The sequence below is a fragment of the Pungitius pungitius genome, chromosome 15, assembly GCF_949316345.1.
Source record: "Pungitius pungitius chromosome 15, fPunPun2.1, whole genome shotgun sequence".
Lineage (NCBI taxonomy): Eukaryota > Metazoa > Chordata > Actinopteri > Perciformes > Gasterosteidae > Pungitius > Pungitius pungitius.
Window position 1 is genome coordinate 8,758,557 of NC_084914.1, and position 27,380 is coordinate 8,785,936.

A 27,380-nucleotide genomic window follows, 5' to 3' on the forward strand; every position below is an offset into this window, starting at 1 on the left:
AAAACTATTTTATGTGGGTATGAACGGATAACTTGTACGGTAGGGAAAGTGCGCCTCTGCATGGCGTATTGCAGAACAACAAACCTGCCTTAATTTTTATCATCAGTAAAGCTTATAAAAGCGCGCTAGTGCTAGACCGGAAGCTTTGATGGGTTTTAGATGTTCCATTCGGAATGATGGATATTTCATAATGATTTAATGCAGGACGTCATGAATTCCCGATGCTACCCATTAACCAACGTCCCTATAACTTCATGAAGTATGTTCCGCATAAACCCAACCACGTATTAATGTGGGGACACATTAAGCCAATGCGTATACATGTTACATACTCGTGTAAATTCAAAACGCTAGATATCCTCTAATTTTGACCCTTATTATAAAACTAGATAATTTGCAGTCAACTCTCCCATTTCTTTTCAACTTGCGCCGCTTCAATCCCTCAGCGGATACTTTATTTTGAAAATCAAACACGGAAGCAGAATGCCAAAGAGTCAACTTGACGCTTGCGAACAGCGTCTCGTTCGGTCCGCCCCGCTCCTCCCGACTGAACTCTGCTGTTCTCGTGGCGAAGGAAAAGGCGAAGAGGGGCCAGACTGGTCGTACTGGGAAGGAAAAAGTAAACTAAAGATTTAAACGTCAACACCAACGGGAAAGCGTCACGACTCGGCAGCTTGGAACTCGCCCGGTGAGGTCCACGAAAAGCAGCTGCTTTTAGAAAAAGATATCTATTCATATTATTTGATGGTGTAACGCCAAACACATTCAGTGTAGTTGTGATCTTGTGGCCGTGAGCGACACCGCAGAGGCGAAGAGTCTCCTCCCAGTCTGTTGTTGACGGTACACGGTTCGGGCTCCGGAGGAAGGAGACACGGCTCGATCCGACAGGTAAGACCGCCATGTGTCGACGCGCCGGGCCAACAGTTGGCCCCGATCTGCTGCCCCCCCCCCCCCCGAACACCGTCGAGCTGTCATCGCTGCCCGCTTTCACAACCCCTCATCCGTTTGCGCAACCGCGGCGACTCCGCGAGCCAACTCTGCGCATCCGTCCCTCCAGTGACGCCACGGTCGAGGCTCGTTGGTCCACGAATGAGGGGGATTCAACAGGTGTTGGGGGCTCCAGGGTTACTCGGCACTGCGTTGCCTCGGCCTTCTGACGTGACTATTCCCCCACAAGCCCCACCTACCGCGTCTCCCCGCACAGGAAAACTGCGGTCATGTGGACCGCATTTCAAAAGGAAATGCGCCTCTATGTTGGGTATTACGGTAAAAGGGGCTGTACAGCCAAAAAGGCACTGATCATCATTTGAAGTGTCTTTTATCAATATTTGAACTCTCTTTAAATCAGATAGCAGATGGGTAACACTCTTTTGACACTTGGTCCTATTTAAATCTGATCTCCTCTATTAACTTGTACATTTACATGAAATATTACTGTGTACTTTTTGAGATACTTGAAGGTAAAGTTAGTAATATTGCCATTATATTCGTCTTTTTTTCATTTTTGAACTGTCTTTAAATTAGATAGCAGCTGGGTAACACTCTTTTGACACTTGATCCTATTTTAAGTTGACCTCCTCTATTACCATCTCAAATTACATGAAATATTACTGTGTACTTTTTGAGATAACTGAAGGCAAAGTTAGTACTTTTGCCATTATATTCGTCTTTTTCTCAATCTTTGAACTGTCTTTAAATTAGATAGCAGCCGGGTAACACTCTTTTGACACTTGATCCTATTTTAAGTTGACCTCCTCTATTACCATCTCAAATTACATGAAATATTACTGTGTACTTTTTGAGATACTTGAGGGTAAAGTTAGTACTTTTGCCATTATATTCGTCTTTTTCTCAATCTTTGAACTGTCTTTAAATCAGATCAAAGCCGGGTAACACTCTTCTGACACTTGATCCTATTTCATGTCGACCTCCTCTATCACCATGTACATTTACATAAATTATTACTGTGTACTTTTTGGGATACTTGAAGGTAAGGTTAGTAAAATTGCCATTAGATTCGTCTTTTTCTCAATCATTGAACTGTCTTTAAATCAGATACAAGCCGGGTAACACTCTTCTGACACTTGATCCTATTTTAAGTTGACCTCCTCTATTACCATCTCAAATTACATGAAATATTACTGTGTACTTTTTGAGATAACTGAAGGCAAAGTTAGTACTTTTGCCATTATATTCGTCTTTTTCTCAATCTTTGAACTGTCTTTAAATCAGATACAAGCCGGGTAACACTCTTCTGACACTTGATCCTATTTTAAGTTGACCTCCTCTATTACCATCTCAAATTACATAAAATATTACTGTGTACTTTTTGAGAAAATTGAAGGCAAAGTCAGCAATATTGCCATTATATTCGTCTTTTTTTAATTTTTGAACTGTCTTTAAATTAGATAGCAGCTGGGTAACACTCTTTTGACACTTGATCCTATTACATGTTGGCCTCCTCTATTAACATGTAAAGTTACGTAAAATATTACTGTGTACTTTTTGAGATACTTGAAGGTAAAGTTAGTAAAATTGCCATTATATTCGTATTTTGTCAATCTTTGAACTATCTTTTAATCCGATAGAAGCCGGGTAACACTGTTCTGACACTTGGTCCTGGTTCATGTTGACCTCCTCTATTAACATGTACATTTACATGAAATATTACTGTGTACATTTTGAGATAACTGAAGGTATAGTAATATTGCCATTATATTCGTATTTTGTCAATGTTTGAATTATTTTTAAATCAGATAGCAGCCGGGTAACACTCTTTTGACACTTGATCCTGCTTCATGTTGACCTCCTCTATCCCCATGTAGTTGTTGCATAAAATTAGATTTTGTAGCTTATGAGCACAGGTGAAATCAGTAAGAATGACATGTTATTTGTCATTTCCCTTCCCTCTATGCCCATGTATATTTCCATAAACCTTTACTGTACAGTTTGAAATAAGAGAAAGTCAGCGCAGTTGGTACTTTGTCCCCTTCAGTGCAGACCACAGGATGTACGATCCAGGGGCCCCTATCAGGCCATTGTTCCTCCTCGGTTGGATGTAGCTGCCGGTGGACTTTTGTTTTTGCACTGACCGCGTTATGCGTGTTCCGGTTACGAAAGGAGTTGCTCCTGCGGGGGTCCATGGGTGGGACCCTCCTCTATCGCTCCAGCAGTTCTGGGGCTGCACCTCATTTGACTTTGACCTCAGATCAGACAAGCTAACCCTCTGAATTGAAGCATCTTACTAAGTGCAGGAAAGGAAACTTACAAGGTTACCCGCAGTAGCGGCAAGCGAAGAGGAAAGAGCCCAGTGCCAAAATGCGGTTCCACGTGGGACCGCTCAGCCTGCACATCAGATTGAGGCAGAGCCCATAGATGGCAGGAGGCCGTAACAACCTTTCTTGAAGTCGGGTTGTTTGGACAACAAACCCTAACCCTAAGAACTCCATCAAAGGCTAAATACTAGCACGAGACTGATAGTGAACAAGTACCGTAAACCTCTATGGCAGACTGTAACCTTCAGGAATCAGGAATCAGGAAACGTTTATTGTCATAATATGTTGGACATACATGGAAATTGTCTTGGCGGTTGGTGCATGACAGAAGACAGTACAATAATGATGACATAGTGCAAATGAGATAAAAATAAAATAAAAGTATAATAAAATATATGCTATGGGTTAGTACGCTAAAAACTAAAGCTATGGGTTAGTAAGTTAGAGGAGATAAGAAAATTAGAAATAAAAATATAGATTATAGATTAAGTGCACCAGCTAAACAAGTGACGAGTGACAAGTGAAAGTGACAAAGTGAATGAATGAACATGGGAGTCCGAGTCAGTCAGGGGGGGCCCCGGCCTCTGTTGATGAGCCCGACTGCCGAAGGGAAGAAACTGTTCGTGTGGCGGGAGGTCTTAGTCCTGATGGACCGCAGCCTCCTGCCGGATGGAAGGGGCACAAACAGTTCATGTCCAGGGTGGGAGGGGTCGGCTACAATCTTTCTGGCCCGCTTCAAAGACCTGGAAGCGAACAAGTTCTGGAGAGACGGAAGATTGCAGCCAATCACCCTCTCTGCAGAGCGGATGACATGCTGCAGCCTGCCCTTGTCCTTGTCCTTGGCTGTGGCTGCAGCGTACCACACGGTGATGGAGGAACAGAGGATGGACTCCATGATGGCCGTGTAGAAGTGCACCATCATCGTCTGAGGCAGGTTGAATTTCTTCAGCTGCCTCAGGAAGAACATCCGCTGCTGAGCCTTTTTCGTGATGGAGCTGATGTTCAGCTCCCACTTGAGGTCCTGGGTGATGATGGAGCCCAGGAAACGGAAGGAGTCCACAGTGGTGACGGGGGAGTCACACAAGGTGAGGGGGGAAGGTAGGGCTGTATTCCTCCTGAAGTCCACGACCATCTCCACTGTCTTCATTGAACCGGTGTTGATGGACCGAGAGGCAGAGACGTGTTTCCCCAGCTTCACGTGCTGCTTCATGTCGGACAGGAAGTCAGTGATCCACTTGCAGGTGGAGGTGGGCAAACCAGAGTTTGTCCTGCAGCAGAGACGGGATGATGGTGTTGAAGGCGGAGCTGAAGTCCACAAACAGGATCCTGGCGTAGGTTCCTGGGGAGTCCAGATGCTGGAGGATGAAGTGGAGGGCCATGTTGATAGCATCGTCTACAGACCTGTTGGCTCTGTAGGCGAACTGCAGGGGTCCAGGAGAGGGTCGGTGAGGGACTTAAGGTGGGACAGGACTAGCCGTTCAAAGGACTTCATGACTACAGAGGTCAGTGCGACGGGTCTGTAGTCATTTAGTCCTTATTATCCTGGGCTTCTTGGGAACAGGGATGATGGTGGAGGCCTTGAAGCAGGCTGGGACGTGGCATGACACCAAGGAGGTGTTGAAGATGGCGGTGAAAACAGGAGACAGCTGGTCAGCACAATGCTTCAGGGTGTGGGGCGAGACTGAGTCCGGACCGGCTGCTTTCCGGGGGTTTTGTCTTCAGGCAACACAATACTTTTTTGGACCTTACACTGACCTACCCTTTAATTAAAAACAATGTATAGAATATGTTTTTGTGTGCATGAGTATGTAACTAAGTATATTTGGTAATTAATTTATTGTTATTTCTTTATTAAAACTGGGTGTTTTGGTTAGTTGACACAAGGCAACACTGTGCAGTTAGGTCATTGACCACAGTCAATATTTTTGTTGTACCAACTACTGATATTGAATGGGAATGGAAACAGGAACATTTAATGGGCGAAATGTTTGTAAATCAAGCTGTTAGGGCTGATCCATCTGACAGTGAGGACAGTGACAACGAGGAAAGTGAGCTTGAAAGGAGTCAGAAAGATTGGATTGGAGTCAGAAAGATTGGATCCCTGCCAGACAGTTAGGAGATCAGGGGTCCGTCAGGGGTCAGTCAGTAGAACAATGTGTGTCCTTCATTCATTCATTCATTTTGAATATGACATTCATATTTGTACTTTCTTAGGATAACGCATGTCTGATCAAAGCGACAGTGAGTCTGTGGATCAAGATGAGGATGAAGACATAGTAGAGGCTGAACACCCCACAATACATTCTGTGCTCGCCCTGGCATAACATTTCTAATGATATCATGTCCCCCCTTCAGTATTTTAAGATATTCTTCAGGTTATTGTAGGTCAGTCGAATGTGTATGCCATACAAAGTGACACAAACAAGCCCTTTAAGTTTACATGTTTTGGATGTGGATTTTGTACATACAGTGTTGGTAATTTCATTTCTTTGTTTAATATTTTTTAATTTATGTTTGGATCCATTTGTAGTTAATGTCCTCAAAATGAACTTCTTTCTAAATGCCTACATTGCTTTTTTGACTTATTTCACTTTATATATACAAGTTGCCCTGAGGCAACAAACCAAAATCAAGTTGGGGGGGGGGGGGGGGCGCATACATTTTATGGTTGATAAAAGCTCCCCAAATATGGGATGAAATATGTTTTACTCCACAAATTAACGTCATGCCAATGAAGAAAAATTAAAAAGGACTATGAAGAGAGAGTTCAACAGGGCGTAAAACCGTTGAGAGGTCAAAAGGCACTGCGGCCCTGCACCGCCACCGCCTTTCGGCCGACCCTGCCCCCGGTCCAACTGTTCTCCGGGGCAGACAGTTCTCAGAGCGACCAACCTTGTTGCATCGCCAGGGCGTTAATTAACCAACTCCAGTCAAAGGACCCTGTAGCTCAATAAAAGTGAAGGCTGACGCGTGCCGGCTGAGGCCCACCATTGGCTCGGCTTCTATCTGATTTAAAGACAGTTCAAAGATTGAGAAAAAACTAATATAATTGCAAAAGTACTAACTTTACCTGCAATTTTCTCAAAAAGTCCACAGTAATATTTTATGTAACTTTACATGTTAATAGAGGAGGTCAACGTGAAATACGTTCAAGTGTCAGAAGAGTGTTACCCGGCTGCTATCTGATTTTAAAGACGGTTCAATGATTGAGAAAAAGACGAATATAATGGCAAAAGTACTAACTTTACCTTCAAGTATCTCAAAAAGTACACAGTAATATTTTATGTAACTTTACATATTGATAGAGGAGGTCAACGTGAAATACGTTCAAGTGTCAGAAGAGTGTTACCCGGCTGCTATCTGATTTTAAAGACGGTTCAATGATTGAGAAAAAGACGAATATAATGGCAAAAGTACTAACTTTACTTTCAAGTATCTCAAAAAGTACACAGTAATATTTTATGTAACTTTACATGTTAATAGAGGAGGCCATCGTGTAATAGGATCAAGTGTCAAAAGAGTGTTACCCAGCTGCTATCTAATTTAAAGACAGTTCAAAAATTAAAAAAAGACTAATATAATGGCAATTTTACTAACTTTACCTTCAAGTATCTCAAAAAGTACACAGTAATATTTTATGTAACTTTACATGTTAATAGAGGAGGCCAACATGTAATAGGATCAAGTGTCAAAAGAGTGTTACCCAGCTGCTATCTAATTTAAAGACAGTTCAAAAATTAAAAAAAGACGAATATAATGGCAATATTGCTGACTTTGCCTTCAATTTTCTCAAAAAGTACACAGTAATATTTTATGTAATTTGAGATGGTAATAGAGGAGGTCAACTTAAAATAGGATCAAGTGTCAGAAGAGTGTTACCCGGCTTGTATCTGATTTAAAGACAGTTCAAAGATTGAGAAAAAGACGAATATAATGGCAAAAGTACTAACTTTGCCTTCAGTTATCTCAAAAAGTACACAGTAATATTTCATGTAATTTGAGATGGTAATAGAGGAGGTCAACTTAAAATAGGATCAAGTGTCAGAAGAGTGTTACCCGGCTTGTATCTGATTTAAAGACAGTTCAATGATTGAGAAAAAGACGAATCTAATGGCAATTTTACTAACCTTACCTTCAAGTATCCCAAAAAGTACACAGTAATAATTTATGTAAATGTACATGGTGATAGAGGAGGTCGACATGAAATAGGATCAAGTGTCAGAAGAGTGTTACCCGGCTTTGATCTGATTTAAAGACAGTTCAAAGATTGAGAAAAAGACGAATATAATGGCAAAAGTACTAACTTTACCCTCAAGTATCTCAAAAAGTACACAGTAATATTTCATGTAATTTGAGATGGTAATAGAGGAGGTCAACTTAAAATAGGATCAAGTGTCAAAAGAGTGTTACCCAGCTGCTATCTAATTTAAAGACAGTTCAAAAATGAAAAAAAGACGAATATAATGGCAATATTACTAACTTTACCTTCAAGTATCTCAAAAAGTACACAGTAATATTTCATGTAAATGTACAAGTTAATAGAGGAGATCAGATTTAAATAGGACCAAGTGTCAAAAGAGTGTTACCCATCTGCTATCTGATTTAAAGAGAGTTCAAATATTGATAAAAGACACTTCAAATGATGATCAGTGCCTTTTTGGCTGTACAGCCCCTTTTACCGTAATACCCAACATAGAGGCGCATTTCCTTTTGAAATGCGGTCCACATGACCGCAGTCACAGGAAAGCAGTAGATTATTCCAGAATATGGAGGAAAAAAAACTAATCCCAACCAAACACTTTTTACTGATATAAAAAGCAGCCGCTTTCTTCACATCCGTCGATTACACAATAGGTGATGGTTTGCAACAATGCCACAATGCAACAGTGCAGTGCAACGTGAACCGAGTGGATTAATGATGATTGAAGTGAGGCCACACACAAGGGGGACGTGGCCGAGATGTTTACGTGGAGTTGATGTGGAGTTGATGCCCCCCGGGCCATTAAGAGAACAGAACACAGACCGGCCATTGATAAGGACAACTCATTAGCACCCCATTCACCGCCACCAAAGCCCATGTGAGTGGGTCCAACCACACACTGGAAGCCGAGGAACACACACACACACACACACACACTTCCTGCTTTCATTCTGAGAGTTCATGTGTCACACAGTTTTTATAATTACTGACGGCCTCGGAATACACCTACACACAGGTGGTGTCGCAGGTCAAAGGGATGCACTTGCTTACGTTCCAGACCTGTCCGAAATCGGACAAAAGGGTCTCTGGAAATGCAGGCAATGACCTCCAGGTGCCGTCGGCCCTGCTCAGGAGCCTGTCTGGTTTAATTACTATTAAATATTTCCTTTGAATGGCTGAAACAGCACGGCCCCCTAACCCATGTGTTTTGATGTTGGGGTAAAAATGTGACCTTTGACATAAAAGCTTCACTTTGTCTACTCTCTGGTTCCGCATTTAGAGCTGTGTGAGCAGGTCAGCCGCCGGATGGCTGGCAGGATTTAACGTGACGTGTGATGCATGTAAATTGATTAGTAACGGGAGGGGGGGGGGGGGCTGTGTGGTTCGAGATGGGTTAGAACAATGCCTTGCTCAATGTAAGGATTAGATCCCAAAAAGAAGGGCTTAGGCGACTCCCTGTACAGTTTGGGATTGAGGGGACGATGGTTTTTAAATCTCCTCCCTCTGTCTCTGTATGTGGTTTAATTTATTGAACAAAGGGCGATCTGTTGGGATCATGTGGGAGACGGCACACGCAGCCGTAACCGATGCAGTACGAGCCAACAACAGGCCGCTCTGGAAGCAGAATGCGGCCCGACTCGCTCGGCTCACAACAAATAGTTTGTCGCAGGAGGAACGCGCGGCTGGGGGACGCCTGTCGGAAAGGCTGTGTTTCCTCATAGAGCGGCCTGTGGATTCCCCGTAGGCCTTTCATCACACACCGTTTGATGAAGCATGAGTTAGTGTGTGTGTGTGTGTGTGTGTGTGTGTGTGTGTACGGGCCTGTGCTTGCTAGTTTATTGCAAAGTTACTACTTCCTTAGACTGGTTCTTGATCACACACACAGATGCTGTACTAAAGTTTCTTAGTGTAATGGTTTCTAGAAGTGTACTGTGCGTTCTGAAGTACGTGTCTCTACCTGAAAGTGAACATTCACTTTTACTTTACTACACACTCATCAAAACACAGATATTTCTCTCATGCACATTGTGGGGACTTGTTGTTCTGGAGGTGAAGTAATTAGATGAAGAGTCACATCAGTTGATCAACAGCTATTTTGATAAGTCACTGTAGTAATTTATTATGTAAAAATCCAAACTGTCATATATGATAGTAGACTGCATATTTTAAAGGTAGTGTTCTACATTTGAAAACTAGGTCAATGTAGATAACTAACCATCAGATTAATAAATAACAAGTTTTCAATCCTAAAATGAATGTCATATAACTCTGCTTTGACCATTTGTTCATTGCAGTCTTTTGATGAGTAGTTCAGCGAAGGATGTCCTGTTTAGAGATTATCAAGGCAAGGCAAGTTTATTTGTATAGCGCTTTTCATACACAAGGCAGACTCAAAGTGCTTCACATAACATGTCATACGATAAAGTGAAATACAATGCAAGAATTAAAAGACAATTAAAAAACAGCAAATAAAATTGTAAATATAAAAAGGAGAAATGGGCACACATCAATGCAGTCTTCATGTTTAGAGCTAAAAACAAGTCTATGAATCCATTTAGTTGATCAGAATTTGCAGGTATCCTGCAATTTGATAAACTCTTTGTTCTTTAGTTTTTCTTTTTTTCCAATACAAGCTTCTTAGAGCTAGTGTTAATAATCGCAACTAATACGGGAGGAATGCATCACGGCAACATTAAACGTTTTCAAGTTTTGACTCACTTTGATCTATTCAATCTTTAATTGGCTGCGTTCACCATTAGACATCATTATTATTAATAAACATAACGACAAACCTCTGCAGTTTAGACGTGTGTGTGTGTGTGTGTTTCAGTGCGTGTTGGTAGTCACAAGGCTGAGCCTTTAGTGTTTGGCTTGAGTTCCACCCTACCCAGGAGCACATTTACTGAGAGGAGCCCTGGTGACATCGCGGGTACACAGTCACACCCATCTTTTGCTTTGACATTTCATTCAAAATACACCAACTCAGGAACATATCTACTCGAAATCAGGAATATTTTACAAGATAGTGTTTGATTTGTTGCCTGATGCAATTTACATGAGGCGATCAAAGGCGAGAATACCTGGTATGTTTCTCACTGCCGACTGAGGGGGAAAAAAAGGCCCGGATACTGCTTGCATACCAAGCAGATTTACATCAGAACTCAGAATGACACATTTGAAAGGCCAAGCAGGAAGTGTTGTCATAGAAACCATCTCTGATCGGTGACAACGGTAGTGTAACACAACTAATTTCCCCTCATTCCTGTAACCATGTTGAGAGTTTATGATTGTGATTCATTGCCGAGGCTCTGGGTTTTTTCTTTGCTTAATGATCCAGACACCTGCTCCTTTTTTTCATCCTCCACATACTGAGAGTTAACTTTCCAGTTCAAAATACGCCAAATGTCACGATTGAGTGTTTGTGTGTAATTGTTTCAAATGAGGTAAAACACTTCATATCACTTGGGATTTGCTTTACTTTTCTTTTGTGTAAAACAACATTCAAAAAGTCATGACAAACTGCTGTATATCAAGACTTGCATTGAAGTGTTTAGCAAAAGGCTTCACGTGCACACAGCGCCACCTAATGGCCAAAAAGTGCAATACAGGCCGATCTGTTACCTCACAATTTGCTTTATGATATGGGCAAATGTGTGTTAATCAACCGTCAGTGAATGTAACACTAGCTAACTAACACATAACACTAGCGGTGTGAGCCGGCCTGGGAAAACATGCTACGAGCTCACAAAAAACCCCAAATGCCCTCTAATGTTAAATAAGCTTTTAGAGCAAACTTTTGTGATTGTGATGTGAACGAGCGTTTTAACTTTTGCGTCTCATTTTTGGTTGTTGTAGTAGCTGGATCTCCTATTAATTGTGTAAGAATGAAGATGTTTCTTTTTGTTAGTTGTGTCTTTTGTGATACTGCATAAAATAACTTAATGCAACTAAATGAATAATTGTATTTCTTCACAAAACACATTTTATTGTGCATGCATAATAAGGAAAACTTAATAGGTGTGAATGAATCGATTTGCATTACACAATAATAGATTTAATGCATGCGCTGTACAGGTCTATTCATCCTCGACTCTGATTGGACGTAGAGAAGCAGATAAGGTAGATGTGTTTGCAGTGTAAACCGTCCAAGGTTGAAGCTCCTCGTGGACGCCGACATGCCGTTGTCCTTCTAACTGTCACGGGTCATTTGATGAGCGCCGATGTCGTTGGGCAGAAGCAAACCGATGTGTTGGTAAATTAGCACCAGTTGATATTGTGATGTGATACGACACAAGATTGCTGAACAAACGATTTGTGTTCATTGTCGCGATGTCCTTCCAGCCTCTGGAACAAACCCCCTCCTGAGAGTGCTCGCCATGCGGGATGTGGTGCCAATGTCACAGGAGGTGATGATATTTGCCTAAGTCAAAATGCCCAGCAGCTATCTGCAGGAACAAATAACCAGTGTCTCTCTCACTGATCCTCCGGCCAATTTGTGGGTTCTGCTTTGAGAGTCGCTGTGTGTGGACTTTTAAAGGTTTTACGTAGTCTGAAGTAACCCCTCCTCCCCCTCCCATGAGGAAACACTGGTGCTCTGTTATGTTTTTGATATATTCAGCAAGGGGCTTTTTTGTGTTTTATGTAATGTATGAATAATAGCAAGTTGTGTACCAGCATGAGGTGGAAGACTGCAAAACACAAAATACAATGTAGCTGTATATTATATATGTATATTGGGGACAATCATAGAACATCTCAGTAGTAGTCATGCAGTAACTTACCTCTGCCACCTGGTGGTGCTGTCTTACTGGCTCCGGCCTCTCTGTAGTTGGCGGCTGCTCTTATAAAAGGTTCGGTGGTCCTTCTTTCATAAGACCAAAATGTCACAAGGTGCTTCTGTGTGCTTCAACACAATCTCTCTCTTTCTCTCTCTCAAATTTGTTTTTAACTTGTCTGTTTCCGATAACATATGAGTTTGAAAAAGGTATTTTCCTGCAAAGAGAGAGCGTGTGTGTGTGTGTGTGCGCATGCGTGCATGCTACACCTGCAGCGTGAGTCAGTTATTTATGCATTCACACACCTCAGGTAGTGTGTGTGTGCACCCCTGTGTATTATGTGACTATTTACTGGAAGGACATCCGTGTAACCAACACAAGCAGAGTGTCATTGACACTCACTGGGCCGAGATGATCTGACGTTTGCTTTGTGGACACAAGAAACTCTGCAGACAAGACCGCAATGCATAAATAAAGGCCCAAAACAATGAGCGTGCCTTTCAATATGCAATACCAAGAAGGATAAAACGAAAGATCGTTACCAATCAAAGCTACAGGCACATTTCCTTAATGGGATTTTAGCTAAAACTGTGCTTGCAAAATAAAATATTAACAAGCACTGCAGCTTGAAACAATATCAAAATATTTTATACTGAAGCCTATTTTTTACAGTAATGCACTACTTTGAAAACTGTCCTATTTTATTTTAAATGACCTAGTTTGGGGATATAAAGTGAATGTATAGTGAATAGATGAAGCCTAATGTCTCCGACAGGCGTTGCACTTGTGATTACCTGCTAGTACAATGTTGGGAATCTACTAATGTTCCTCTTATGTTCGGACTGGGCCTTTGTCGTCCCTCCACTCACAGGAACACACACCTTTTGTGAGGACACAACTCACATGTTATTTCCTCTGACTGTACAGAGCATTTCGTAAGACTGTAGCCCAAATATGGGCACATCCTGCTGGGGAGGAGGGGAGGGGGGGGCTCGAGCCATCATAAAAAGGTGAGGAAGAATAGGAATGGTTATGACTGAGTGTGTTAATAAGTCCCAAGTACAAACATGCCGACTGAACTATCTGGAGGAAAGTTAAAAATGCAGCAGATGCATGCATTTTAATCTCCAATCACAATTGACTCTTTCATAACACTTCTAGTGGAATCAGCATGCAAATTCAGTGTGTGTGTGTGTGTGTGTGTGTGTGTGACTGGAGAAACAGTGTCACTTTGATGGATTCTTTCATGACTTTAGCACCCTTTATGAGTCCATGGGGAAGTTTGCTGGCATCCCAAACAAAGGCCAGTATGTGTGCTGCCTCGTCAGGACTCTGAAAAAGAGCTTGACACCTGTGGACAAGGGGGCTCGCATCCCCAAGTGTCTGTGAGGGGGAAAAAAGCCCCCCCCCCCCCTTTTTTTTCCTAGTTGCCTCAAAGTCTTTGGGGGGGGGGGGGGTTCCAAAATGTTTTGTCCGATTCCACACTGTGTTACTGTGTTTAAAACAAGCAGAAACACACAGAGACGCACAGTCCCGGCCTGTCTCTGCAGACCAGGTGCCTCATTCACACTTTTATCAATTTGAGTCACATCAAAGAAGCTCCGAGGCTTTCGTCTGAGGGAGATTCATCGTCACTTTGCCCCGTTCTGGTTTCTCGTACAGTGGCTCCTTGTGTTGTTACCTCTCTGGGCTGCGACAAAGAGGCAATGTTCTCTCCGCACGGAGTCGTAAGACACACGTCTTATTGTGTGGAAAAATAAATTCCTACCAGGAGAAATCATTCTCTGGATCTGCAAAAACCATGATAACATCTCGGTGCACACACGTGTCCAAGGCTCTACCCGAGTAGGGTTTTGTGTCAGGCGTGATCTTTTAGTAACCTGTTCTGTTAGTTTTTTGGGACAAAAACTCAAAAGGTTTGCCCTTGCATTGTCCCCTTTCTGAAATACAACTACTTGTCCTTGAGTGAGAGAAGTGGACCTTGTGACCCCGGAGTTGACCTTCTTGTGGTGAGAAATGGATAGAGCATGAAGGGAGGGGAAGTAAAGGTAGAAGGAGGAGGAGGCAAACAGGGTTTTTTTCAGGGATTCAGGGTGGGCTGCGGAGGAAGTGGCCTCAGTGTGACCCACAGAGTGAACCTCTTCCTCCGCCCGACGTGTCTTTGAAACTAGACGAACAGAGGGAGGAGCAGCCATTCATTCATGTGGCTTCTGATTAATTGTGTCTCGGACCCGTGTGTGTGTGTGTGTGTGTTTGTGGGGGCTTGTAAGTCAATCTGTCTGAGTGTAAGTCAGAGCGTCTCTCAGAGCCTCTGTTCTTTCAACTAATAAATTCAACTTTCACACCTGTCTTAAAGGTTGTGTGCTGATTACACTTATTTCATCTGACTGCTCTAATTTGTTTTTTTCAGTTGATTCAAGATGTAATCGGGGTTTTAGGTCCACTTTCCCTTTTTGCATGCGCTTTCTCTAAAAACAAAACAAAAAGTACTTTTGATTGGCAGTATTCCCTGCGTTCTTTTTGGGGGATTTTGTGCAGCAACGACATTCTTTCATTTTTTATTTTAGGAACTTCTGTTGATACACTACACCAGTAGTAACACACATGAAAACATGTGCTTACATGCAAACAGTTTTAACTTCAGTTTTTTTCTTTTATTTAGCTCTTGTTGGTTTCTCTAACTATTGGTAAAGACTAATCCAATTAAGAGGGAAACTCCTTTAATTTGATCCATATGGATGAGAGTCAATATGACTCGACAAATAAATGAACTGCTTATGAAATGGTTTTATGAAATGTTTTCATGTCTTGAGTCGTGTGTTTTGAATCTCTGGCCTCGTGTTGCTCTTTAGTGCTCGGCAATCACCACGGCAACGGACTGGGCATTTAATCAGTCACCTGGCCTTGTAAGAATGTAGTCCATATTTTGAATCTTTTTTTTCTTTACCAATTTACTGTTAAAGGGATTTAGGTCACAACTAATGAGTCCGTTGGTGTGTAATTAGTAGTTTGATGCAATGTTCTTGATAAGGGGAGCAGCTGTGATGTCATAAGTTAGTGTTCTAGCCGGCACACCTTAGCACTAATAGCTTCTTACCTCGCGACTACCCCCCCCCCCCCACCCCCCAAGCAGGAATGTTTCCAAAGTCAGGTTTGTTGACTCTACCGTTTCCATGCCAACAACAAACGTGACTGAGGGATTATAAAACATTTTGGCCGCTTTACCTTCTATGTAAAATACAGTGTGTTTGGATATGAAAAATTAAGCAATGTTGATTCTTATTTTAATAGTGTTTATAAGGCGTCAAATACATCAAAAAAGTTGAAAAATACAACAATTAAAGACTACTAATCTAAAGAAATTTATTTGTGGGGAGATTTTTTGGGGGGGTTCGGTATCATTTGGATTTAGTTCTGGAATTTCCAGATTTTTTTTTTTACAGTCTTGGCTTTTCAGTTTCTAATTTGAAACCAACACCTGAAATGTGCAGAGCTGTGATGGTGGTGTCATTTCACCTTCTCTGCCGTCAACCTCGGGAATCAGTTTGAAGTGGGGCGAGACCGTATGTCTTTACGAGACCACCGCTGCATCCTTATTTCTACAGCAAATACAACTGGCAGGACATCGTGAAAGACTCCGATGAATCTGCACAATCAGCAGCGCTGATTCTGATGTGTGTGTTTGTCCAAGCGTTGGGTCCCTTCTCATACAGTTTCTCTCCTGTGCTCTCCCGCAGTAATCTCATGACTGTCGTTCTTGTCCTTGTTTGTTCAGAAATGTGTCGTATTTTCTTGCAGATACTGTGGATCGTTGGGTCCTGAAGCATATGTGGCCAGAGCTGTAGATAAAGACACAGATGGTTATCCTTAATCACTCCTGAAGTCATTGGACGCTTCCTGTGGCACTTTTGCCCATTTCATAGGCTTTTTATCTATTTATGTCTATTATTTTAACCCGTAATTTAAGTTGCTCTGTGTTACGGTTGGTTTATGACTCCGAAACTATTTAAACAGACTTTAAGCTGTGTCAGGTTTCTCCTCTCTTATCTCGCCGTCACATCTTTCCCTTATCTGAGTTCAGTGCACAGATGACACAGCAGACCGTGAAACGGCTACTCAGACATGGGAGAGAAAACGATACCCACGCTGGCCCGTTGAACTCTGACCTGCAAGGTCAGTAGTTTGAAGACGAACACATTTCACCGTCAGAGCGACACACATGCATTAAAAATCTACTGTTTTAATGAGGTCATGTCAAAATGTTTTCGTCTCATGCAACTGAATGTAATAGTGCTCTGAAATGTAGACTTTTTATACCAAATTGTTATTTCAGTAATTCTTCATTTTCATTTATATAGTATAGTTCAAGTCCGTCCCACACTGAGTCATGATACTCTCCTTTCATAGACCCTCATTCAACTGTAGATGCAAAATTCTAGTCAATAAATAATTCTGTTAAACTTTTTATGACATTTTCTCTCTCTCCCCCCCCCTGACAGAGGAAATCATACATCCTTACCCTAACCCCTTCGTCCTGTTTAACAGGGTTTGGTAGCTGCCATTGATTTCACAGATGACTGATGTCTGACGTATTTATCTTAACGTCTTCTTTCATCTCACTTGAGCTTTGCAGTACAAGCCTGTTCTAAGACCATTGCAGGAAGGGATCTGATGATGTCATGGAATAAAATTAAACACAATAAGCAGCTCCAGCAGACAAAGATTTTAATCATCTTAAATCCTCTCAACATTATTACATCACGGAACGTAACACCTGCTGCAAACAATGTTATGTGTATACCTTCTTATTGTAGGAGGTTCATGCAAATATCCACTTGCATCAACTTTAAACACTCAGACACACACGCTTACCCATTTTTTTTCACACATGCACACACACCCTCTCCCTAATCCCACTTCCTCTTTACTCGAAAAACAAACTCCTTTACAACCTTTTACGTTGTTTTCTAATGAGCCGTGTGACGTCCGAGGCATTTTCAACTATGCCATCCACGCACGCGTTAACCCTTCCCGCCTGTGCTCCAGCAGGGAGGAGGGGCTGTACGAGGCCCGACCGGCAACATCCACAGACCTTTGGCCTTCTCCTTTTCCACCTCAGGCGGCAGTAGGATGGTGAGGTTGGACCAGCTCAGGGGTGGAGGCTGGAACGACTGAATGCATTTGTTTATTGTTCCATATAGGCAGGGCAGTGTTGGGTGAGGGATGGCGATCCATTGTGTTGTATCTCTCTGCCTCCGTCATGAATAGTAGCTTTCAGAGGCAAAAGAGACTTGAGGCAAAAAGGCCGGGCCCTCACAATAGCTTTAAGTTTTACGGCGCTGCTGTCGGCGGGCAGCGGATTCTTGGCATGAAACCAAATGCAACATACACACACAGCTGCACAACTCTCTCCAGCGCTCTCCTTCTCTCACACACACACACACAAAGTCTTATCTCAGTCTCCGTAGCAAGCACACGTCTTTTTTCCACAGCCTTCTGCCTCACCATTCATTCGTTCCCCTGCATCCATTTCCAGCAAACTCCACTCTGCTCGCACTAAGCTTTCTTTTGTTCCGTTTTTTTTTTTTGGGACCACAATGCTGTTTGTTTTTTGTCGAGGGCAGGGTCGGAGCAGAGAGATGCTGGCAGCTTCCCTTGCCCAGGTCACCTGTGCCTCCTGCATGTCACCCTCTGTGCGTCTGCAGTGACGTCTGAAGGGCATTATCTGCCAAAGGCCTCTGTTTGTTTTGGGCTGCTCTGGGCTTGATAATGGCCCGTTACTGAGGAACTAGAGTCTCACCGGCATCTCTGTGAATAGTGCAGAGAGACCTTGTTGCTGCTAATCTGGATGACACCCGGCCGTCGGTTTCACAAAACACTTTGCTGCCGTCGGGGTAGTTTTTTTAGCCGAAAACCTCCTACCTTGTGGCCCAGAAACTACACAGACCTGTTGGCTATTTTTAGTGCATGTGCCAATGATATCACCGCGGCGCTGCTCCTGTGTCGCTCCTTGATGTCCGGCATGCTGCACGTGAGGCCAGCTGTGTCCTAATACTCATTGAGCATCAACATCTCTCCCAGGCTTTTACATAACTGGCTCATTACACTCCACCACCCTCCTCCACCTCACCCTTCCTCCGGATATTCCTGTTGAAGGAATTCAACGAGCTCTGTTGACAGTTACATCAATGGAAAGGGAAAAACGTATTCCAGTAATTCTTGTCCCCCTTTGTTCTCATTTTTTTCTTAGTAATCCTGCGGCTTCTCCTTCTCTTATGTGTCTCGTGGTGTCTCTTGCATTGTGGACGTGTGATTGAGTCCCTTGTGACGTAGAGCATTTTTATGCACATGAAAGGGCAGACGGAAAAAGGAAGCGAGAGTAAGTTCATGTACGAGGTTTCCGGGTGCACTTTTAACGGGAGACCTTGCAGTTATCTGTTAATCACCTTTAACCGAGCCCCATAGTGCCTGCATGAGTTACTAAACGTATTATCTTGCAATGGTTCTTGAAACAAAAGGAGGGTAAATGTAACGTTAAAAAATAAGTGGGCACCTCGCTTTTTTTTTTTTTTTTTAAACAAAGGACAATGTGTCATTGTGGTTCTTCATTGGGATAATAGAGGGGCCTCCTTTACAGCCTAAAATGCAGTGTTCCGTATCTTTTGAGTATGCACAGATAGCAGGTTATCCCTCCATGTCATTCCTTAGACCATTTACACCACACAGGATCACCAGGTGTCTCCTGTTACCCGTTCAGTACATCCGGCTCGATTTGGCACTGCGTAAGTGCACGATTAAACCTGCAACTTCCTCATCACTCTTTCGTAAAGACGTCAATTGAGGATGTTAGTCGCGTCACTTCTTTCTCACCTGTCAGAGTCGCTGATGCACAGTAGTATTAGTAGGCAGGCGCTGCAGGTATTCATTAGACCTGCACTTAGCTGCACTGCCCCTTATTCCCTATAACATTAAAACCACACGGCACCCACATTTAGGATTACACAACTGGTAATTTGCCATCGGAACAACAGCAGGATGGCTGACAGTGTTAGCTTAAAATGTCCCATGTTGTTTTAACGGTGGGAAAATATAGCTTTAATTTCTCTGCAATAGCAAGTGACCCTCTGCGGGTGTTCATCTATAAATTCAAGTAATCGTTATCTTAACAAGACATGACTTAGGTTTTTTCAAAATGATCTGTGGGCCACCATTACCCCCGGCGTCGATATGAGGCAACATTAGTCAAGTAGATGAGTGTGTGAATTGTGCTGCGTGTACAGTGGAGCCTAATTACAGGTTCCCCGGATAGGGATTGTTTTCCTTCACCGTGAGAATCCCGCTTAATCCTTACATACTCCACCAGTGTTGCTTGCCCCCCCCCCCCTTATCACTGTTATCTGTCATTATGTCAGGCAGTCGGAGTCCCTGACACACATGTTGCACCTTTTCAGTAACAGCCACGCATGTGCTGTCAGTCTTGTTCACGCAATCTTGTTCTTAGTAGCGCTGTGTTCGAGGACACCGATTAGCTCCCCGGGCCCCGCTGACTCTGCTCGCTCTATCGTGGATGTGCTACATCTCATCGAACTGAACGTCCAGCGGTTTCTCTCTCTCTCTCTCTCTCTCTCTCATGAATTGGCTTCATAAAAAGTAGGTTAACTTGCAATGCCTGCAGCATGACCTGTCAGCCATTTAGTCTGTGTTCTCAACAAGGAATCATTCATAGTTTATTTGCACAGGAATGAGCCTCAAGTAATTGCGCGTGAATTTAGGATTGAGAAACCCCGCGGAAATGAGTCTGGTCTAGTCTCCTGTCTAGACACTGTGTCTTTGTTACAGTATGCTCGATTGTTTTGTTTATTTATCCTGCCGACCCACAGAACTGACAGGACTGCGCCGTTTTGCCAGATTCTGAGAACTTGCTGTACGGGTCTTTTAAGTGTTACTGAACCGTTTTCATGGTGCTACAGAAGAAACAGTTATTTGTAGGGCCACATGTGTAATCTAGACATCTTTCCATTAGCCTTCGTGCAGTTCTGCAGCTTTTCCTGGAAGCCTCTGCACACACAGGAATAATGACTACCCTTCAGCCAATCACAGTGGAGCAGTCTTGCAGAGCGGCATAGGGGACACTTCATTTCCCAGTATTCCCTGTGTACTTAGAGAGCAGCCGTGAGGCCTGGGTGGGGTCCTCTTTGGCTTCACTTATCTCAGCGGCCATACCCGCAGCTCTTGGGCGGTGCTGCAACTCTGGGCCTGGCTGTGGTTCCCTTTGAATCACAAGGTCTAGTTTTGTGCGTCGCTCAGCTGTTCGTCACTGTGGGCGGGGGCTCGCAGTCAGCTGATACGCTTTATCAAACCTGTGGCGGCTTAATGTATTTTCTCTGGTGTTGGTCATCTAGTTTCTTTTTTTAAATAGTGGGAAAGGCCATCGCAGATCTGAAATGGTTGAATCAGTTACCAGACTGTTAAATACTTGGCTGTTTCAGCTGCACTCAAAACTGTAAATTACTTTTATTACCGCTTTGAGTCTCTACGGTTTCTGCAAATCATTGTAAACACAATCACTGGGACATTTTTAGTGTCAACTTAAAGACAGGTGGGAAAGTAGTGACGTCACGCTGCTGGATCTTCTCCCTGCGTGAACAAATGCCCGCAGCATCTCCCCCGAGTCCCGGCCTCACCCTGCGTCTCTTTCACAGAGCTTCACACCCAGCAGACGCCGTGGCCACTGGATCATAAACACTATCCCACTTTGCTCAGCAGCGGGACTGATGACTGGCGCATTGTGGAGTTTGATAAGCACGGTAACCAGGCGATGGGGGCCGGTGTTTATAGTAAAGCACGGGCCGACTGCACGGCAACATTGATCCGTCCAGCTCCCCAACGGACTCCTGTGTGTGAGGTCATGTTACAGGTGTGGAGAGTTTATTTTGTTCAACGCTGACTTGCAGCAGAGAGTGTGAGAAGGCTACTTTTAGCATGCTTGCAGAGGGTGGGGGTGGGGGGTGTACATGAGACATGAGACACGTTATTGAGATTTGGGAGGTGTGGGACTTTTAAATATAAACTCTGAGGTGTATAATTCCAGCCTTAGTCAAAATAAGTTCAACCCAAAGAACTCTCCAAATTATTGAAGTTAAATGAAGCTGGCGCCAGAATACTCTACAACGTCTAGTACCTTTTTTTTTTTTTTTCTTCCCTAAAAACTGAACACGAGCTGCGCTTTTACAATCTTACAAGCCGCAGAAGGGCGAAATACAAAATGGCAGGCCTGTTATTTAGGGTTGAATCACACGGAATGCTTTGCATGTGATCTTTGCCTACCTCTCGTCATCTCACATCAAGTCCTAAGTACTACTTTAGCCGAGAGCAGTTTATCTCCAGTGGTGCTACTACACGACAAAAGCTTCCCCCATCTGAAACGCTTCAGGCACTCGGAGGGGACCACACATACTGTACAGTTGACAGGACGGTCTCTTCTTTGAGCCTTTTAATAGGCGTTGTTTGTATTAGTCAGCAGCGAGTTTAAGAGTTTCCTTTGAGTCTGAGCGGCAGGGTAGTGGCAGTGTAACGCCGCGTGCACTTTTTCATCACAGAGTGTTGCTGGTAATGCCGCCGACTCATAGAGGCTCCCTGTTCTCTGCACTTTGAACGCTGGCCTAATGAATCGCATGTGCGTGAGTGGGATTTGTGTGTGTGCAAGGTACAGCGCGGGGGCTGTGCTGATCGGTGCAGTAGGTGGTCCCGGCTGCTGTGTGTCTGTGTGATTTTGATAGGGTGGGCCGTGTAAAAGAGGTGGTCTCTTTCTGATCCCTGGAGGCACTAATTTTTGTGCTCATATATGTGCGTGGTGATGTTAATGCCCCACTCTTTCTCTCGCACACACACACACACACACACACACGCACTAGGGGGCCCTCCCATAGAGTTTCAGTCAGACCGGTGGTGCTGGTAGTAGCTGGCATCACATCACAGGGGCTGCACAGTGAGACTGAGGTGACTCAGCGGGGATGGTTTGCCTGCAAGAATCGCTTCTGAGTGCCTGTGGGATTTAAGTGCCTCATCCTCATTTAGCTGCCTCCTCCTTCCACCCCACATGATGCTTGAACTAATGCGGTAATTTGGCGCCAGTAGACTATAAATTCTGTCTTTAATTTCATCTTAAATTTCAACTGTGGAGGTTTCATTTTTTTGGTTCACTTTCTTGTGTGCAATGAAAATTGTGAAAACACAGCAAAGCTTGTGGTCAAGCTGCCTCAATTTAGCAAACCTTTTAACAAAGGTTGCATGTTGTAGTGGTTCCCTGAACGTCTCCCAGTCGATGATAGAAGAGCATCCATTGGATCGCATGCCTTGAATACTCAATGGTCTGAAGGGCCTCTGTCCCGTCAACCAAGCTGCTCCCAGCTATTCTCATCCGACCAGAGTCCGCTTGGTTCTGTCCTGTGGAGATGTGGTGGAATCACATCTGTTAGCGCTGTTAGCACCCACAGCAGTGAGCAGCTGGATTGCCGTTGTGATGTGCGGGAATTGTCGAGAGGCCACCCCAATGATCCCCGTCCCGTATCTTGCGTCCCCTAAAATTCAAGTCATAGACTATTTGCTTTTATATCTCGGAGGCGGAACTCACTGCAGCACTGCTGTGTGAGAACTGTTTGCGTTTCTCATGTTATCTCTTTAGTCATAGTTTTATTGCACCAGCAGCTTCTGAATTGTATTTAAATATTGCCCAATTTGTGAACAATGCAATCTGGTTTGCTCGGTGGCACCAGGAAGTTCTAGTTCCTATCACTGCTGCTCGGAAAAAACTTTTTGAGACGTCGTACAGCGATGTTGGCGACACACCTGTTCTCCAGTTGATGGACTGCCGTATATGATTTGTTTCTACTGGTTTCAGTCTCCGTCCCTTTGGATTCAATATTGTTACAAATTTCACTGAAACGACCATTCGCCACCAGAAATCTTGTGATCAGCCTGGATTCAGGTCTCATCATCATAAACTCCTGCGGTGAATTGAATAATCGCCACGTCATTAAAAACCTGGTGTTTTTTAGAGAAGTGAAAACACTCTCCTCCACACTGTAGAAATAACTGCCCTCATTCATCATGTGGATACGAGGATTCATTTTGCCATCTCCCCCCGTGGGGCCTCACCTTTATGACTAAGCTGAGATGGAGGATTTGCTGGCTCCGCATTGTACAGCAGGCCCCCTTCATGTCCCACTATCCTGTTATCAGTAGCATTTGACCTCTTTGAGTCGTTTCCTATGCAGTGATTACTTATCTTTAGATGGAAATAAAACTCTTTAATCAGGCACTTCCATTCCGAAGTCTAAAGATGGAGAGTTTCCTTTCCTTCGCATTTCTCTTTTTGTGTTTGTTATTGTTCCTCCCACCTTCAAAGCCGCAGCATCAGATGCTGTCTGGAGGGGCAACACCCTAAAGGGACAACGGGATGCTGAGGGGTTCAACATTAAAACTCCAATTTTATGTTTTGTTTGCCTTTAAACAAAAGTTGACTATAAAAGTGTCTCAACTGTTGTATTCTTTATTTAATGTATCCTGCTGTTATCCTTTTTGTTTACAGTTACTGTGACCGGCCGGATACCGAACACGTTAATGATTTAAATATTACTTGTATTATTGTTAAAATCCAAACAGACATATTAACAAGCAGTTGAAACGAAGTGTAAATATTCCTCTTCTAATCTAATTTCAATAACAGGAATGAACCTTGAATGTGCATAATGTTTTCTTGTGATTTTCACAATATACTTTTGACAAACTGTACTTGAAGCTTCCAGTTCCTGAGAAGAAAAAAAAAACAAGTATATGTTGAGTCACATGATGGTGCGTGCATGTGTGTGTGTTGAAATATGTTTAAAGGAAATGCGTGTTTTATGAGAAACAAATGACAATAAATGGAAGTAAGAGTGCGGGAAGGGAAGCAGGAGGGGGGGGGGGGCATGGACACTGGTTCCAGAGAGCTGTCTTAGGCCCATGTGCTGCAGAATGTGTCAGGGCTTGTTCACATTCAGTCTGTTAATGATTGAAGTGGAATCGCAACTGAGACCCACTGCAGCGCTGCAGCAAAGAACGTGTTACATGCTCATGCTGCCGTCATCATTGCACTGTAATCTGCTGTAGAGACTGCATTAAAGTGCATTTTTAATTAGCCAAGTTTACACTTTATTTCATTGACTGTCTGCGACTTGATCGGAAAAAAACATATTAAAAGGTGCAGGAACTGTAAAAAAGCCAAACACCAAAGCCATGGGGTCATTCTTAAGCTGGATTGCGGCTTTGCTTAACGCACAACACGGCGTGCTAAAGTGTCCTTCTCTTCACCATTACAGTGTCGCATTGCCCAGGATGTCTTCGAAGGCTCAGAGTTCCAATAACCTCGCCAATGCCCGGCGAACGGTGCAGCAGCTGAGAATAGAGGCGGGCATTGAGAGGATAAAGGTAAAGTGCAACAATCAACCGCATCCATGCAAATCTATTTTACAAACTTCCTCTTCTGTGTTTGTAGTTCCTTTATCTAACCAATATAATATATTCCGATCATTGAGGAAAAAGAAGGACCTCTTTATGACAATGTAGAAACTACCTTCCATTGTTTCTTCAGGTTTCCAAGGCCTCTGCAGACCTTATGAACTACTGCAGTGAGCACGGCAGAAACGACCCTCTCCTCATGGGCATCCCCACCTCAGACAATCCCTTCAAGGACAAAAAGCCCTGCACTATATTGTAGTAGACGCCACTTAGCATCCACGTGTTTCTTTTTGTGCTTATTAATGTTGCTGTATCCTTTTCGTTGGGAGGAGTACGGGGTGGACTGTGATTGTATCATTGCCATGTGTTCCACTGTTCTGTTATCAAGTCGGCCGTTCAACCCGGACTTTCCTCAGAAAAAAGGAGGCTCTGCTAGTGCCGCCGTTCACTTTGAGCTCTGACCACTAACTTTTAAGACTTTGGCTGCTCGACTTGCTGATGCATCAGGTACAGAACGTTATGTTCTGAATATTGTGACAACACAGCGATGGATTCGGTCCTTCCTACTGTGTGTGTGCCGCCACTGGGGGAGTCTCTGTTACTGTCGCTCGGGTTTGCCTTAAGTAAATAGATTCATACGGCCAAAGTTTCCATTCAGTCCTTGTTGCCTCTTTAAAGTGGATGATAGTGGCTCTTATCAGGTGGCTTCAGGCTTCCCACAAGTATTTTACTAATTATGAGCAGTGTCGATCAGTGAATTCAGTGGTCAGCGTTTATCGTGACATTGCAGTGCAGAATTCTCACTAGTTTTTACTTTAGGTGTCAGCTGACTTTGTGTGCGGGGCAACACTGTGTAATAAAGACCACGGGACCACGCCAACAATACTACGTTAAAATACATCTCGATATGCATCCGGATTAAACTATTTGTAGCCATTACTTCCGAAGAATTCTGCGGTACGCTATTTTTGGGACAGATAAGACATAAATAAAGCACGTCAGCAAGTGTCGCGCAATACTGTGAGCCGTGCTTTCCACCTCGTCACAAGGGTCTTAGTTGAGGAGATGTGCGTGTCGTTCGCCTAAAGTGTGTTTGGTTCAGGTGCAAATGGTGTTTGTCAATGAGAAAACCACTCTCTTAAGAATGCTCTTAACATTTTTACATGTTTTTTTTATAATTTAAACTAAACTTTTGTTTCTGTGGGAGTTTAAAATCTTTGTTCTAACATGTACTTCATGTTGTGATTCAGTAAATGTATCAAAAAACAGAATGAATAGTATAAATTAGAAATTTCTTACACTCTGAAGCCTTATTTTTGCCTTGTGAAGCATGAAGCACACTCATATTGGCAGTGGTTTCTTTAAACAAACTAAGTTTTTATCTTGGGATGAACATGATTTGTAACTATTGTGCCATCTGTTTCTCTACATGCAAAACAAAGAAGTAAATAGTGTTTCTCTTAACTGGTGCTCCTTTTGTTCAGCAGCTTTTGGTATTGTTGCCCTCTCCAAAGGGCACTTTCAGGTCTTCAAATCAAAAATATCTTTGTTTATTATTGAGTTGTATTAAATAATTGTCTCAGTGTTTTTACTTGCCATAAATTGCCCTGTATCCCTCTAAAGGACAAGTTCAGATTACTACTGCCATGGCACGATTTCTGTCCATTCAGCAACTCCGTAATTGCCTCATTGTTCCGCTGATACCTTAATTTAACTGTCAGATTCTGCATTTTGATAAATGTCTTTATTAAAATACCAACCTTTGTATGAAGACTTAACTAAGATTAATAAAGTGAAGCATTCCTAAAGTACAGTACTGTAATAATATCTCAATAAAAATGTGTTCTGCTGCACAGTCAAAAGATTTGGACTAATGATGACTTCTGCTATCTTCGTCCATTTTACGTATTTTCAGATTTTCACTGTTCACAGTTCAATGTAAACCTGATTTTGGTATTGTTTGCTGTTCATATGAAGCCCGGCGTGAGCGATCTGCCCACATTTTATCTGGGGCCACCTCCTCTCATTGGCCGTTTATTTATATCTAACTCAGGATAGGACAGAAGTTCGGCCTCTCGCCACGGCAAGCATGAGGGCTAAATATAGAACGTACCAAACCCTGATTTCCGCTCTGGAAGAGTATATCTATTTTAGGAAAATGTCCGCATGCCCAGAGTCTGTTGGTGGCCTCTTGTCTCTCTGACCTTGTTTCTGGGCAGCTGCAGGAATCACTACTTGTTTAAGTTTCCTCTGCACACATTGTGAAAATGACTTTGGAATAATACTCATTGTCACCTATTGTAACGACAACGCGGATACTGAATTAGACACGACAATTGCACTAATAATGGAACATAATTGCCCCCTTTAATTCAATCCCAAGGACTTTCCCTCATTGTTTTCTCCCCAATTGTTCTGTTTTCCTTGGAAGATCAGATGCCACTGCAGGAAAAGCCGTGTGCATTAGTATTGTGCAGACAGCATCACACCTTCACTGAATGCCAAAGAAACACAGGGGAATTAATCCGGCTACAGTCACCACAGTCTCACAGTGATCCCACTTTGTCATTGTGCAGCAATGTGGGAATCATAGGGCCGGCCGGCTCACTGACCATGTGCCTCGCTGGAATT

At 43.2% G+C, this 27,380-nt stretch overlaps 1 protein-coding gene across 2 annotated transcripts; it reads left to right on the forward strand.

Annotated features, from left to right (window-relative positions):
* The first annotated feature begins 545 nt into the window (after positions 1-545).
* On the forward strand, positions 546-26,629 carry gng12a (guanine nucleotide binding protein (G protein), gamma 12a). Of its 2 annotated transcripts, none has more exons than XM_037459063.2 (3): positions 546-888; positions 24,611-24,719; positions 24,883-26,629. In XM_037459063.2, the coding sequence occupies exons 2-3, from the start codon at positions 24,627-24,629 to the stop codon at positions 25,006-25,008; spliced, it is 219 nt and encodes a 72-aa protein (XP_037314960.1). In that variant the 5' UTR covers positions 546-888; positions 24,611-24,626; the 3' UTR covers positions 25,009-26,629. The 2 variants fall into 2 exon arrangements, with proteins under 2 accessions (XP_037314960.1, XP_037314961.1); XM_037459064.2 differs by having other exon boundaries at positions 546-688.
* The last annotated feature ends 751 nt before the right edge of the window (positions 26,630-27,380 follow it).